This window comes from Falco biarmicus, chromosome 12 (assembly GCF_023638135.1).
Source record: "Falco biarmicus isolate bFalBia1 chromosome 12, bFalBia1.pri, whole genome shotgun sequence".
Taxonomy (NCBI): Eukaryota; Metazoa; Chordata; class Aves; order Falconiformes; family Falconidae; genus Falco; species Falco biarmicus.
The window spans coordinates 22,833,438-22,850,319 of NC_079299.1; the positions used below are offsets into that span (position 1 = coordinate 22,833,438).

Genomic DNA, 16,882 nt, shown 5'->3' on the forward strand with positions numbered 1-16,882 from the left:
TTGAGGAAGTCCTGCCAAAATCTGGTTTACTCTATGCTCTCTGCTTTGATACTCCTGTAGCTGTTCCTGCTGTCTGGGGTTACTGGATTCTTTTTCCCCAGCAGTTTTCTTTACAGAAAACTTTACAGGCTGGTGAAGAAGGAAAAGGGAACACTTCTCAGTTCTTGTACTCTTTGAAAATTATGTTCTCTCTTATAAATGTTTTGATCTAGGAAAGTTCACTAAAGAGGAATTGTCCTTTTTGAGACCTTTTCTGGGTTTTTGGTCTCCTTTTATTTTCAACAGGTCCTGAACCTTGCTATAGTCTTGCCTGTAATACTACAGTTAATGTATCAGTCTCCTGCTTTGGCACTCCATTCTGTTGTTCTCACCCATTAATTTGATGAAAAGTATTCTAGACCACAAAAGCCCTGGAAATGTGTGTGTTATTCTAAAATGGAATTTAAAGTAATTTATTGTACTACCCTATCTCTGGATTTACTTTTGCCATTTCTGCCTTTTTATGTTGCTTTGTGAACTAAACAGATGGAAAATAATGAAACAAGCAAGCTTCAAATTGCCATCAAAGCACATAACATAAAAGGCGAGACATTCTCTTTACAGTATTCCTAAGTATTCATGCTGACAGTAATATCTAAAATATATTATATTTATATGCTGATAAAGGATGAAATGTATATAAATGAAAAATAGCTAAATTGTTGAGTTACTTTTGATTTGACTGCTGAAGTGTTTTGGGGTACAATATAGCAAATCAACCAGTTTGTCAGTGTGAAGCTTCTTTTCCATGTAGAACCTTTAAATAGTTTAAATATTCTATCACTTCTATTTTCTTTTTTTGGGTTCTTATGAATTCTTTCTTGAAAGTTGTGCCTTAGCACAAATAATCTTCTGTGGTGCAATGCTGACTTTGTACGTTTTTGTACAGTGCAGGAGTTTTGAAATAAGTTGTAAACTACTGTGTTTTCCAGTGCATGAGATGTCTTTTACCTCCCTGTGCACACAGAGATATACAATTATGTATATATCCTGCCCACTAAAGTATGTAATAATTAATATGATAGTTGAATTCAGACCAGTTAAAAAAGATATAACCACCTTTTTCAGTAGTCACTTTGAACTTCAGAGTAAGAGCGCATGATTTAAGATCAAATTAATACAGAACCAAATCTAGGTATGAATTACTGCAAATACTTGTACTGTTGAAAGATATCTGTCTCGTAATAACAAATTCATTTATGTTATTATAAACATATAACATATTTATCAATATAAACATATAACAATTATAAACATATAACAATTTATCAATAACAAAATTGATAAAAATTTTATGTTCTGTTTTCATATGTTCATAGTTCATATGTTGCCATTTACTGTAGCCTGTCTGATAATGGCTAATAACAATTAGCAGCCAAGATTTTGCATGGCAGATTTTTACACAACATAATAGAGAGGAAAAAACTAGAAATACAGTTGTGATTGGATGATTCAGTCTACTAGAAGTCGAACAGGACACACAAAATTTGCTGAAAATCAAGAAGTTAGTCAAGTGAAGCACATTACAAGTTTTGTCTTATTGAGATTTGTGTGTTGGAATTGGCAAAATAATGGTACCATAGGATTCTGTGAAAATGTACATTATTCCTACAGATTCATGAGGCATTATAGGCCATAAAAGTAGTGATTACTTAAGGAAAAAGAAAAATACTAGAGTGCTTTCAGGTTTGTCATAGTCACAAGAGGGTCAAAATACTGTAGGAAGCAAGGCAGACTGGAAACGTGTTTGATCCTGTTCCTAGCTAAGATAAGATATGGGAAGGTAGGAGTGTTCTCAGTAAAGCTAGTGACCACGAAGACATATTGTACATCACGGATATTATGGTGCTGTGTATGTGGAATTTCTAATGGCAAGTGAAATCTCTGTTGGTATTTTTGGGCTGTAAAGATGAGTAAATGAAAAAAAGGTAGAACAGCAAATTGTCTTAATGAGATCCAGACATCTGGGCTATGAAGAAGCCACTCTTACTAATTATTGTCATGTAAGCATAGAACTGCTTGAGCAGAGACTGCATAAAGAAGGAATGGTGCTGCTTATCACACCTTATTACATATTGGAGCTTTTGCCCTTGGATATTTCCTGTATTAAACCTTTGAAAAGTGTTACGAGGAAACACTGGAGTAAGTGGGTGATGGATGGAGGTGTTTACACTGCAGGGAGTTTAAAAGGTGTAACTATATAGGCTTGTTAGTTGACTGAACCTTTTGAAATGGGTCATAGCAGAAGCAAAATGTAGCACTAGCGAGGCCCTTGCTCATACTAAGGGTGACTATGCAAGATGATCTAGAGCTACAACTATGAAAGGAGAGGGAGAGACTTCTATTGTTTCAGTGGTTGTGAAAATCAAGATGACGTGCATTTAGTGATGAACTATGAAAAACAGACTCCTGATTAAAGGTAAGAAAACAATAAAGCTTGTCTTTACTGCTGTAAAGTCATACAAAGAATGTACAAGGTTTTACTGGAAGTAATCATTACAATTCAAAGGGTGTAATTTTTTCCCAGCACTTGATCTTTGAGGGATTGATGGAGAAGTGCATCTTCTGCACAGAAAACATGGTGTCTATTGTTAATTTTAGGATTGCTTTAATTGTACTTTCATCAGAGTTTTAATAGTGGTTACAGTCTTGCTTCTTGGCTTCTTCCTCTTCAGTTGTTAATAAAGCAGCCCTTACGCTTCCTGTTCTGAGGCAGTGCCTGAATCTGTGCCAGTGCAGCTGTAATTTTATCTAGTCTTCACCTCTTTCTTTGTTTAATGTTAATGTCTAGGCAAACGTTATTTAGTTATCAATTATATTTTCCCATTGTCTGGTTTTATAGTGGCAAATTTACCGTGTCTCAAATGTTAATGAATAATAGATCTGGAGTTTGATGTTTCCCAGCAAGGTGAGGAGCATCAGAACGCAGCAGCAAAGATTTTCTGCACCCTGATGTACATGTGGGAGGCCAACTTAGTAGCTGTAACTCATGTCCTTGTTGCTGTGGCTTTAAGTGATGGTATATCATTATTGATGTTGCTTTTGGGGATGTATCGGATGAATGTTGCTTTAAAATGCTTTTGAAATAAAAAATTAAAGCGTCTGTCCTGGTAATTGCAGTTGAATGAGGAGTTGGTTCTAATAAGATAGTTTACGGGTGTTTAGTTATTTAATCCACAAACGTTTTTATCTGTAATATTCCATTTTTACCTGCAGGCTTATTTGAGTCTCATGTGTTGTTGGGCATGATAATACAGAACAGACTGGTAATTGCAAAAGTGACTGTTACGATTTCTTTTGACTCATGGTGGTGGTTGTTGTTGTTGTTTAGGAAACCTGAATTGACTGACTCTGCCTCTCTGCTAGAGACCTTCAAGTTTCTTGAAAATGCAGCTGCAGACTTTAGTGATGAGGAAGATGAGGAAGATATTGAAGGAAGAGAGAAAACAATCATTGATACCGCAACAGTGAGTGGAAAAAATAATTGAAAAAGTTACGAAGAACAGAAAAAGTGAGATTAATGAGATGCCTATATGCAAAGTATATGACTGTGTATGTACACGTGCAAATCATTAGTGCATCTTTATGATGGTCTGTCCAAGCATGTGTGCATAAGAGGAATTACATATGCATTTCTGGGTTTGTGCAACAAGTTAAGCTTTGCTATCTTCATTGCTTTAAGTTTTCAGTGACAGATTAATTTTTTTAAAAATTGGCTTTCTGCTGTTCTGTACTGCCTAATATTTTTGATACATATTGGATACACAATTTCTAAGATAGCAGATGTCCTTTTTTTACAGTATCAGCTTAGTTTTAAGGTATTGTATGTCATGTTGCATGTCAAAAATGTGTTGTTTCTTGAATATTTTTATAAATCTATTGATATTTAAAAGGACATTTAGAAATTTATCCTTCTAGGGTACAGAACTGAAATAGCACATTTCTTTTTAAATAGCTTGTGGAAGGAAGAGAAAGTATAACTGGAACTCTTTAACTTATGGTTAATAGACGTTTTTGATTGATTATTCAGCCGAATACCTGAAGCTCCCTCATGATCTATACTTTGCTATATGATTTGTCCATATGATCACATAAAATAGATCTATACAATCAGTTCTCAATTTTATCTTCTTTTCAAAATTAGTATTTATTTAATGAGTTGTGTTTTCTGAGGACTGAAGCAGATAAGTGTTATGATAATGTGATTGTTTCTATGACCAGTTCTAAGAATAAACACCTAAAACCCCATCAGTTTTAAAAGAGCTTTTAAAAAGGATCTTTGGAAACTTGTTCCTGTCATTCATGGGCTGTAAGCTAATGTCTGAAACTTTTGTAAAATCATCTGTATGTTACTGAACAGTATGTTCAGTAAACCTGCTGAAGGAATGAAACTTGACATTTAGAATTGCTTTTAGTTTTGAAATTCGCTCATTGTATTTAGAAGAAACAGTCGTTCATCCTCATGAACTGTGGGATGTTGGCTTACTTGAGGTCTTTTCAAACTGTCCCTTAGCAAGGCTCCAAGTCAAAATATTGTGATGAATGTAATTTTTCTTTCTCTGTAGAAGTAAAATTTATGCCTCAGATTTCATGTATCATTGCATCAACCAACTTGTTAGTCAAATAACTGCAAAGCATCAAGTTTGTTTTGATTATTGAGGGAAAAGTAAATTTATTGCAGAAAGCATACAACGAGGTCCTTAAAACATATGTTTTACCAAAATTTGGTGATTTTTTTTAAACCAAATTTGCTTTTGAATTTGAAAGGGAAATGCAGTTTAAACATGTTTAAATAACAGTAATATCTGAGGAATTGTTCAGGATGGAATTATTTTTGCCAAAGCTAAGCGAATTAGCTCATCAGATATGTTTGGGTTTTTTTCCTAGACTTGTCTTTTGGTCCACATGTAGAGTGGTTTCAGAGGTGGGAGTTAAAAAAGCTATTTTCAGACAAGCAGAGTGAGTCTGGTTTTGCTGAAGTCCTTTCTACAGCATTCGGGGGGTTTTGTTGCTTTTGTGTGGGTTTTTTAACCTGTATTAAGAGAAAGTTTGTACTTTTCTGATATTGAAAAAAAAATAGCAATCTAGGTCAGTGTAGATTCATTATCAAGTGATTGTTGGTGATCACAGGAAGAAAGATCTACAGACAGATTTCATTTTGACTTAGAAATTTGAGCAAAGTCTGTATGCTTATTTCAGATTTGCTTATTAATGTATACTTTTCTGCTTCTTCACCTTCCTGTTAGGATTTTGCATAGAAGACTACTGCTAAGTATAAAGATGCATGTGTAACTTAATTCAGCTTTTCTTCCTCTCCTTCCTGACTTTTCAGATTGTAAGAAAAAGAGTGCTATCTGACAGCAGTGAAGACAGAGACACAGAAGAAGCTTTGAAAGAGTTTGACTTTTTGGTTACCTCAGATGAAGGTGATGGGGAATCAAGAAGTTCAGGAGATGGAACAGACTGGGGTAAGGAAATTTAATGGATTGTACCGGGGGGTGGGGAAGGTGCTAAGAATATATTTTTAGTGATAGATTGATTGAGATCTCTATCACAATCACAGCACTTGTTAAGTATTCTTAAAGTAAATAATTGGCAGACTGAAGTCTTCTTAACATAATATTCTCATTTTTCTGTATATTGCTTTAATGTAAGGATTCTTCAAGGTTTCTGCTTCTGGTCATTGTCTTTTTCCTTTTCTTTATTAATAAGGCAGGTAGAATTTGAATTTTATGAGTGGAATTTCAGTGTGCTTTTCCAGTGACCCATGCTAATGAAGGACTCTGATAAATCTGTATTTTACAATTACGACATGAGTTACTTCATCATCTTAGCGCTCTCCTATTTTGATACAGAGAGTAATGTGAATCATAAAGACTGAATTAGCTGTACGTTTATTGTGTGCTAGCAATTTGGGAAATATGAACTATTCAGTTGCTCAGATTTTTTTTAATAATTTATCAGAATAATATATCTTTAAGCCCTCAAGTCAGAGAGGCATTTCACAAAGTACTCTCTGTCCTTTTGGAGTTCATGTCCTGCAACCCAAAATGCCATCATCCGCTTTACCTTGACATAATTATTCTGCATAAACCCGCTGCATAGGGAAGAGAATAAGGAAGAGAACTAGTTAAATATCTTGATGGGGAGTTGTTTCCTCCTAAAGCTGCTCTGGAAAGTCTTAAACAGAAGTGGACACAGAGAGCTATGGAAGATAAGTAGAAAATAATTGAGCTTTATAATGAAACCGAAACCTTGACAGACAAAGAAGCCATAGCACTGTGGTTCTCACGTGAGTTTACGGCTCCAAGATGCTGTATTTTGCTGAAGCTGTGTCCAGCTGTTGGTTGGACTCCAGATTATTGTTCAGTGTGGTGTAGGCTTTCAATATTATTAGATACAGCATTCTGTATCTATATGTACTGATCAGTATTCTGTTGATCAAACAAATTTAGGAATGTTACTCTTTTTATGAAAAATGTTTTTATTAGGTTGTTCTGATACTTCTCTTTAATATTAAAATTTGTTTGTTTGTGCTTGGTAAGTGTAGCTGTTGGTTATTGTCACCAAAATGTTAGTAAGTCAACAGAAGCTTTTTTTGTTCTTAAATTCACACTCTGGATCTATTTTTACTTTCATTGATGACAGCTGAGTACAAATGAGCAGAAGCCTAACATTAAAACTGAATTGTCATGGAAAATAGTATTTTCATTTCTAGAAATATTAATGGGGTTTTTTTTGAGTTAGATATTCATGTTTTTCAGTTACTTGTTTCACAACCTGTGTCTTTTATGGTAACTTTATAAAAGATCAGGGAGCTGCCATTATGAATTACGTATGTTAATTTGATTAACATTTTTTGATTAAATGAAACTGTTAAACGTAGCATATAACAGTGATGTTGTGTAGTGAGAATAGAAGCAAACAGAGGGAGTCCCTGTTCTATTTTGGATCCCAAGCATTACTGATCAGTTGCCGTAATCTGTGGAACCCATTGGCTTGAAAGGTCCTCAGGAGTGTTCAGATAATTTTTGAACTATAAAGCACTTGCACGGTAGTAGTTCAGGATCCACTTGTGAAGTTGAAGAGAACCTGTGGGACATGCAGGAAGCATCCTGGGAAAGTCTGTAGAAAATGAATATATTAAGTATTTTCCTGGCAACAATACAATCTAATATAAATCTAGTTAAACTTTTTGTTGGAGGAGCACAAAAAATCTTGTCTAGCTACGGAGGAAAACCATGATTAAAACTTGTAACCTGGTCCTAGAAAGAATATGTACCTGTCTCAGGAGTGATTTTCTGATACCTTTTTGGAGTTCTTTACACAATTTTTGATCATTAGTGGTACTTACTTGGGTATATGTATGAAGAGGACATGTTTTAGCCCACAGACCATCTTTTTTAGAGTCTTTAGCTTAGTAATACCTCTCTCTTTTCATAGCTGCTGCAAAAAGACTAATGCCTCAAGACTTCGGGTATTTAATCTGTCACTCATGAGTATAGGATCATGACTGGGGCTCACAGGAGGGAGAGATCATCTAGTCCAACCTCCTGCTCAGGTCCATGTGCAGCAGTTTACTCTGGCTGCCTTCTTGTGAAGTTTTGACTACCTTCCAAGAAGGGAGCTCCCATAAACTCTCAGGGGCAGTATTCTGGTATTTGGCTCTCCTTAACGGTAAAAAATCCTTTTGTCCTTCTGTGATGCAAGTCCGAGCAGAGTGTCTTCTCCACACCTGCCCGTCTGATAGTTGTAAGCAGCACAAACGCCTCTTCTGCCATCGCTGAACACTGGCAGTAGTCTCAGCCCCTCCTTGTAGCTTGTCCTTGACCATCTTAGTGGTTCCCCTGGACTCGCTATGCTACGCCAGTACTAGGTAATTAGCATTATACTTAAAGGTTACCCAGTATAAGTGCCAAACAGGGGAATAATCGCTTCCCTCACCCTCCTAGTTACATTTTTGTTATTACAGCCCAGGACGGTTGATTGCCTTTAGTGCAGCAGTGTGCTGCTGACTCTTGTTCGGTTTGATGTTGGTGGAGGATCCCTAGGTCTTTCTCAGCATAGTTAACTCCTAACAAGTCAGTCCCCATAATAACCCATGTCTGGTTTTAGATCTTCTGTCCAATCATAGTGGCTCCTTCAGACTGTGATTGATAGTGTGCTTCCTCTACAGACGTTTAATGATCTTTCTGCATGTTAGTCTGAGGATAAGTTTATTCTTGTTTGTATTTTAAAAGGTCCAGAATAGTTTATTGATGTACAAAGCAAACTTGGTCTGAAAGGAATTAATTTCAGATTTTAATGATAAAAACAAAGCAAAAAGCTGATGCATTTCAAGAAAAATTGTAGCTGTAGTGGTCATGAAAACAAATATGTAAAAAGTTGTATTACCTCCCTCCTCTTGCAAATTATTTTTTGAAGCTGCCTTAGTACAGTCTCCCCATATATGGAAAAATGACTTGAAGATTTGAACTCACATAACACGTTTTGTTCAAATCTCCAGATACCACACTATTGGAAGAATAATTCTTCTCTGTATCATGTCACAGAGGAAACAATTTAAGAAATGTTTATAAAAATAAAAGTGGGGATTTTTTTTTTCATTAGACATGTTGAAATGTTTTGTGTATTTTTTCAAAGACAGCTAACTCACACCTTCCCCTTTTTGTGAAATTTCATGGCTTCAGTGCTTTAAGATTTTATTCAAGCCTTGGTGACATGTATACTGTGTTCCAAAATGATTTAAATGTGCTACTGATTTGTGTAAATGACAACATAGCACAAGGACAATGAAATGAAAATTTGAAATGTAGTAACGCAACATCTGAGTTGTAAAGTTTTGTTGACCAGTAACATAGCTGCTGCTTCCAGATATAATAATTCCCTGGAGAAAAGAAAAAGCTAAAAAGTGTGTCCTGATTTATTATATAATTAATGTTGCTTACATTTATGAACAGCTATGTGCTTGGTTATTGAAATTAGGCATGTGAAATTTTTTGTTAATAAAATTCTGAGCAAATAGAACTGGAATGTGAGTAGCAGTTTTACAGCTTTCACAAGCTTGGTGCTATTTCTGTCTGTTTAAAATAAAAGACAAAATGCCATTGACAGCAGCTGTTACCTCCTTCAGTGGAGATCACTTGGTGACATTATTGAAAAAGGATGTTTCATTTGTTTCACTTTGTTTAGAAAAGGAAGACCAGTGTCTCATGCCTGAAGCTTGGAATGTCGACCAGGGAGTAATAACCAAACTCAAGGAACAATACAAAAAGGAGCGCAAGGGGAAAAAGGGGGTGAAGAGTAAGTGGAAAACATTGCACCTTAAAATCATAAATCTCACATCTTTCACACCCTTAATTCTATCTCTCTTTCAATGTTTTCCTAAAATTACTTACTCTTTTACTTTGCTGCTCCTGACTGCTTTCCTGTTCACCAGTTCTCAGGGGTTGAAATTAATAAGTCAATCAAGTTACCGTATAAATAGTTGGATTAGATATAACTTCTTCCAACCACGTGTTGGATTAATGAAAAATCCTTGCTTTGAATATGGATTATACTTTTGTTATTCAGAAACTTAAATTGTAAAATACATTGGTTTAATAGTTCACACTTTAATATAGAGGACTTCAGAACCCTTTCTTAGCTGGAAACATGCCAGTTTCACAGGAAGAGTTAAAGTCTGGTATGTAAATAAATAAAAGAAAAAACCAAAACCAAAACAGAAACTGTCTTGAGTGTCCTATTAGATGACAGAGGGAGAAAACAGGTTAATTTCTACCCCTGTTTATACTTAACATTTACAACATGAAAGTCATGCTGTCATCATAATTTGTTATGCAGGGCTCGAAATAGGAAGCAACTCTGACCATCAGTTTATTTGTAAATCATAGGATTTAATTATTGACTTTCATACCTGTGGGACTAGCCTTTAAAAATGTTGGATATTGTTATTCGTACAAAAACCTGTGATCAGTATCTGAAGTACAGTTTCTAGCCCTGTATTATATTTTTGTTACCTTTCTTGAAATACAAATCTATTTTGTAAAATCAATGTTTTTTGATAAGTAAAACTTAAAACTTCTTGAATTTGGATGAAGTGTTTAAAATAAAGCACTGTATTCACAGCTATATTTTAAACATCTAGCCATATTTTGGATTCATGTGTGAATGATGTAAATTAATAATATTGCATGTAGACTAGTAAGAAATTTGAGAGATGTTTCTCCCTTTGTGGGAAGATGCTTATGAATACCAAGGAAATTCTCACTTCTAAAGGGACATGCAAAAGGTGTCAGATCCTCACATCGTTGAGGCTGGCTTGTTTTGTTACTTTTTGTATTGATACTGTGATAAGCTGCTGCTCAGCAGTTGGTTATATTGCTGAAATTATGCCATCAAATACACAAACTAAACCTCCTTTTTTTTTTCTTTTTTTTTTTTTTTTACAAAAAAACGTAAATCGCTACCATACTTTAAATTTTTCAGGTGATGTTTTGGTCATCTTTGGAATAATCTAAGTTACTGGAAATAAATTGCAAGTCTGGAAAGAAGCCGAGCTGACCAATTAAAGTATGCGTATTTCACAGAATTGATTCTAAATTTCTTTGTAGTTAAGATAGAGAGGGCATACCAATACACAAATTCAGTGAAATTGATTTTTGTAATTTGTCTGTTTTTTTTAAAATACACAGACATGCTATGTAGTTCAGGGTAAATAGCTGTTGGGTTAACTTAGCAGAAATTATTTAATCAAACTGTTGAAATTACACTCTTGAACAGCTGTTGAGTGCTTCTTATTTTTTATAATAAAACAATATTTAATTGTTAATATAGACATAGATACTATTGGAACATGTTTTATATATTTATGAGAAAAATTCCTGATGTAGGGCAGCACTTGGACACCCAGTGCTCCTTCATGAAGATAACTACTGCTCAGTACATTCTACAGTACCTTTTGGATTGATTTTGATTAGTTTGATCTTGGGAGATTAAATGGTTTACTGCAGCACAGAAATTAAGCATCTTTCCATGGACAAACCATCATTGGAAGAGCATCAGTGCAGAAACCCCAGGAAGAATCATAGCCTGTTTTCAGCTATTCATGATGTTGCACGTAGTGAAGAAGAATGTGAGGAAGGAAGTCTGGGGGAAAAAGAAGGGACTAAATATCTTGACATTGAATTGTACAAAGTTTGATTCTGTGACTTTATTGTCATCATAAGTGATGATTAGACACTGAAGTGCTACTAAGTAAAATACTGTTTTTATAAATCAGATACTATAGTAAAACAATCTTGCAAAATCCTACTTACTGTTTTCCTGAATCAAGTAATATCTTTGTGACACACGAGTTAAATACAATATAGTTTATTGTCAGTCATTATGGTTAGGGTGGACAAAGTAGAGTTTGCAACTGCATTAGTAAACTTACGATTTTGCAAGGCTGTAGTAAACACTCCTGTGAAGTAATAAGAGAATAGAATCATAGAATGGTTTTATGAGAGAATACATATATTAGAGTACACTTCTGTGTTAAAGCTGCTTAAAAATAGCTGTATTATTTACTGGTCTAGGAGAAAACATAATGGACTATGGGTAAGACATTTTCCCATTCTTAATTAAACTTACAACAGGAAAAACTACCGAAGATATGTTTCAGCCTCAATCCTATATAAAACAGTCAAAACAGGGATGTGGGAAAATGATGGAGCAAAGCACAGGTAAGTGTCAAGAAGGGCATGGGTCTTCACCATATGTAGCTTCAGGAAGTAGGCCAGTGAATCCAGTTGCATTTATATTTTAATATAACTTTTTGTATTATATAGTTCACGATACTACACTACTGCACAAATAAATTTAAAATAATCACGTTGTCATTAGAATATACTGCACAAAGTACCTGATGCAAAATTTTAAAATATTCACAAATGTCAGCTCTTGTTTTGGAAAAGTAAATATTCTAATATTCAGTGTGACTCAGTTGGAGGCATTCTTCAGCATCCCATTCAAGTAGCAGTTTGAGTTTATAAATGTGGGGAAAATTATGTGTTCACAATTCTCAGTTGCTTCTATCACTTTGTTTTCAAGAAATTCATTTCATGCTGGATGATTAGTTACTTCTGAAAATAGGTGCTCATTATTTTTTCTGTGGTAACATTATAATGCAAGGTAGGATCCATTGTTGCATGTGCTGCTGTAGCATATCTGATACAAGTGGTGCTGTCATGAACTATGCATAAACCATTTAATTTTTTGTTGGTTTTTTTTTTTTCCGGTTAGGGCCCAACAGGTCAAAGCTGCAAGATATGCTTGCAAACTTGAGAGATGTTGATGACCTTCCTTCATTACAGCCATCTGTTGCACCTTCTTCTAGGCCCAGTAGCTCAAGGCTCATTGAACATGAGATAAACAGGACGGATGAAGGTAGATATCAAAAATATGCATACATCTTTGTAAATGATGTTTATAGTTACTTCTGCTTAAAGGTTATCCCCTAAGACTTCCCAGGCACTTTACAGATACTGATTCAGCATTATGAGTTCTGCCTTAAGTGTGATAAATGGCATTCCCGTTCATTCCCTCCAGTCACTATTATTAAGGTCAAGACACCTACCTAGATAAAGTCTTGGCTGAATACCTTTGAATATGATGGTAAAAACTCATTTGGCACTTGATGGCTTCGTAATATGAGGATCTTAAGTCACTCACTTTTATTTGTCCCCAGGCAAGTGTGGAACATAAACTCTCGGGACATAACAGCATCTGTTTTCTCCCCATGAACATAATTTCAAGTGTATATGTATATATATACATACAGAAACACACACATTATGTATGCATTCTTTTTTTAAGCGCAAAGATAGAGGCTCTGCCGGTAAACAGAAGTGGCTAGGTATAGCTTTTAAATGCACGCGGTGATTATGTAGTGAATCATATGGAACAACTTAGAGCTTGCCGGTGTATTCATTTCCATAATGTGTTCCAAAAATTAAAAAAAAAATAATCTCATAGTGGCGAGTCCAAGTATGGAAAGCCACACATCTTTGCAATGAGGCATGTGGTTACCTTCATTAGTATTATGTCTGAAAGTTGCTAAATCATCTATTTGATTCAACGTTTTGAATTGCTGTTGTAATATGTGGCATAATAAAATAAACGTATGAGGCTATATTAATTTGTAGAAGATCATATCATGCTTTTTATTTAACTGGTAAATATGTCTTTTGAAAAATGAGCAAAACATGGGTTTCACTTAGCAGTCTTTCAATGAGTGTGAAAAAGTAGGTTGGCCAAATTATAATTAAGATGCATAAAAAGCCCTGGCGTGTGGCATAGTTACTGAAGATCTCAGTAGTTCTATTTCCTACATGCTCAGTGATTTTCTTTATGAAAGAAGGGGGTAACTTAGCAACGCTTTGAGAAGTGGAGGAATTCTTTGTTGAGTGTTTCCTATCCAACTTTTCTCACATATACTGAGAGCCATATTAGCACCGTTCTATTTTCATGTCCTTTCAGTTATGTGGTTTTTAATTTGAAGACTCAGATGGACTCTCACAAAAACAGAAGAGGACAGTTGATTGTTATCAGTCTAAGTTCAGTATTACAAACTATTAGCTGTGTTACTCCTTTATAAATCTGAGACTCTATGATATTTTTTGTTTCTAAAATGTTATGCCCAGTATGTATTGCATGTAGAATATTACACTGTAAATTCAAAAGAGAGAAAAAAGAGAACGGTAGTTTACACCTCAGGGTGAAGAAGGTAAGAGAAGTTTGTGATTAAAAGGTAATAACTAAGAGACCTAAGCAAGTGGCAGAACTTGAAGGGCTTTTATTTTTATGTAAAAAGTAATAGAAAGCAAGCAGGACACTCAGTAGTGAGTCCAGCTGGACTGGAGGGGGATTGAATAGCATCTGAACCTGCTGCCTTTGGGACAAGAGGGAAGCAGCCTGAACAGATCAGCCTATTCATTGTAAACCATAGTTTGCGTGGGTTTAACTTGGTGTTGGTGCTGTTATACTAAATAAGACACTGAGAATGAGATGGTGTTTCCTTTTCTCTCTGCCTGGTAGCAACAGTATTTTCCAAGGCTTGTATTTACAATGGAGGTAGAAGGGGAAAAAATTGTAGTTTACTGAAAAGTTCTTTTGATTTGAGACAAAATATGTATAAAATTGAGTGAAGTCTCTTGTGTCCAGAATATAACACCTTTTCATCTGTTCAGTCCCCCCCCTTTTGTGATGTATGGACTTGGAGAGCCGTTGTACAGGGAAGCTGGTAAAGGCACAACTCCTTTCGAGTTATCTTGCACTTGATCAGTCTTGTGTGGTGTGTGTGGGCTGTGCTCCTCTTAGCCTTCGATCCTCCCATTCCTAGCGAATCTGCCTATGGATCTGTTTGTTACAGTGACTGGAGCTCCTGTAGACATTGTATAGGAACTGTAAGTGAACTATTAAGTTTGGATACTGCTAGGAAAAACCTGGAATTCAGTGCTGACTAACCTATTTGGTAGTTAAACTGATTTTACAAGAAGTGATGAACTGTCAGCTTCCAGTCATATTGTGAGGTTGGAGTGCATGTCAACAGCTTCATTCTAGACATGCTTTTGAATGTGTGTGGATATGGTGTTAGGAAGGAAGAGTCCAGCTGCTCCCACCAACTGTCTTAATTTTTGCTACTTCTCCAGAGCCTATTTGCCTGTTTTGTAGCAGATTTGGGGAAGAGCCTGAGCTTTCTGTGTTACGTTTGCAGTAGATACGGGTGAATGGTAGTGTAGTCTTCTCTCCTGTGGCTAATTACTTTTACTGTTTTGAGTTGTGCATACCTGAAGTGTAAGTATTATGTTCAGAAGATACTGTTGATGGGTAAGTACAGTGATTATCTTTAGAACCACTGCTTTTTATGCATCTTTTTATATCTTTTTGCCCTCAGCTACTTGAGAGATGTTTAGTATTTTGGAAGTAAGAAACATGCTTTTATTAATCAGCATTGTATAAAACCATGTTTCAGGATTTTTTTATTTTGTTTTCTTGCAGTGGAAGCTTTAACATTCCCTCCTTCTTCAGGGAAATCTTTCATTATGGGAACAGATGAAGCTCTTGAAAATGAGCTGGGTCTTGGAGAACTGGCAGGCCTTACAGTAGCCAATGAGGCAGATTCGCTGACTTATGATGTAAGTGGTTATTAATGGCAACTCAAGGTCCTACTGTCTACTTGCAGAAGGCAGATGCAAGTTACGTGTGTGTAGGCTCAGCAGAAGACATTTTCCTGTTGAAATTATGCTGACAGAGGGTGTCACGAATTTTTACTTGACATATCTGTCCTTCCTGTACACAGCAGCCTTCAAGCTCTGTGCAAGCCCCTCTCTTATTTGTTTGCCATGTTATTCAAATAGTTAACAGTAAATGTAATTAGTGGTAGTCATACAGCTGGGTACTTGTAACCCCAGCGACGATAATCAAAATTAGGAGTAGCAAGGCCAGCAGACTGAGGGGAAGTTAATGCCCCCTCTGTGGGGCTGGTGGGGCCATACCTGTACACAGTTTTGGGCCCCTCCACTTCAGGAGGGTTGTAGAGAAATTGGAAAGTCCAGTAGCATGTGACTGATGAGGAGATGCTAAGGGAGCTAGTCCTGTTCAGTTGTTAGGAGGCTAAGGGGTGCTCAAATAGCAGCCTACAGATACTGGAAGGGTGCTTACAAGGATGACAGAGCCAAGCTTCTCCATACTGCCAGGTGTTAAAACAAGAGGAGACAATAGAAAATTATGGCTCAGGAGGTCAAGGTTGGACATTAGGGAAAAAAGTGTTACATAGGAGGTGGTACCAAAGCAAGTTGCCCAGAGATACTGGAATCCTTCTGCTGCAAGACGTTTGAATACTTGGCTTACAGTACCTGGTGTGGGCAATAGTCTCATTTCAAATGGGAAGCTGGCCCAGAGAGTTTTTAGGAGGCTCTTGTGGCCAACACTTCTGTGACTATTTGTGTAGCCTGTGGCTTCTTTTCCTTTCACTTTTTATGAAAAATGTTTCTTAAAATTGCTTCCTTGCAGTCATACAGAATTTTTGTCTGTATTTCTTGGGAAAAGATACTTAGGTATTTAATTGTCTGCTCCTTTGTGATCTGTCAACTTCAGATTAATCTTGCAATTGCATTGCCCAGCTCTGTCAAGATTAAGGAATTTCAGACATGATTTTTTTAGAGTTGTGTATTGTGGAGGAATCCTGCTTTTCAGCAGATCTGACTCAAGTAATCACCATCTGGGATTTTACTTCCACAAATCAAATCTGAGATTTCAGAAATAATAACCTGCAGGTCCTTACTTTGAAGTTCTACCTTTTGTATGTACTTGTAAAACAATAAATTACATACTTGTTAGAAGTTTACACATGTTTTGAGAGTGACACTGCAGAGATATGCTCTGCTACTATAGCAAGTTTCTGGGCATGTGATGTGTTGTGGATCGTCAAGATTGTAGTGATACAGAACATCTCTGCTAAAATTCAGTATTTTAGCATTATCTCCTAATTTGGGCTCAGCTCTTAATTTTTTTTGCTAATCTTCCCTAACTTTGTCTCCAAAAAGGGGTAAGATGATGTATACATTTCCTTTCTTTTACAGTTACACCTAAAACTTAGATGCTGAATTTTTAAAGTCAGAGGACATGACAAACCTAAACTATCTCTGCAAGGCCTTAATACCCGAATGCTTTCAGTGCTTGATTTCATTGTTCAAGTCTTCATATAAACTATTGTGTTTGTCCATGTCTCCATATCCCAAACTAAGAGCTTTCATTTACGGAATGTAGCATTTTTTATCCACTTCTATCCTGTTCTGCA

At 35.9% G+C, this 16,882-nt stretch overlaps 1 protein-coding gene across 3 annotated transcripts in view; it reads left to right on the forward strand.

Annotated features, from left to right (window-relative positions):
- Positions 1–16,882, forward strand: part of STRN (striatin) — a 73,396-nt gene that overhangs the window by 35,432 nt on the left and 21,082 nt on the right. For 2 of the 3 annotated variants that reach the window (XM_056356959.1, XM_056356960.1), the window contains exons 6-11: positions 3,371–3,506; positions 5,372–5,507; positions 9,232–9,342; positions 11,679–11,765; positions 12,325–12,468; positions 15,082–15,218. In XM_056356959.1, the coding sequence (XP_056212934.1) occupies positions 3,371–3,506; positions 5,372–5,507; positions 9,232–9,342; positions 11,679–11,765; positions 12,325–12,468; positions 15,082–15,218 (751 nt within the window). The remainder of the gene's footprint in view (positions 1–3,370; positions 3,507–5,371; positions 5,508–9,231; positions 9,343–11,678; positions 11,766–12,324; positions 12,469–15,081; positions 15,219–16,882) is intronic. The other variant, XM_056356961.1, reaches the window with a different exon arrangement.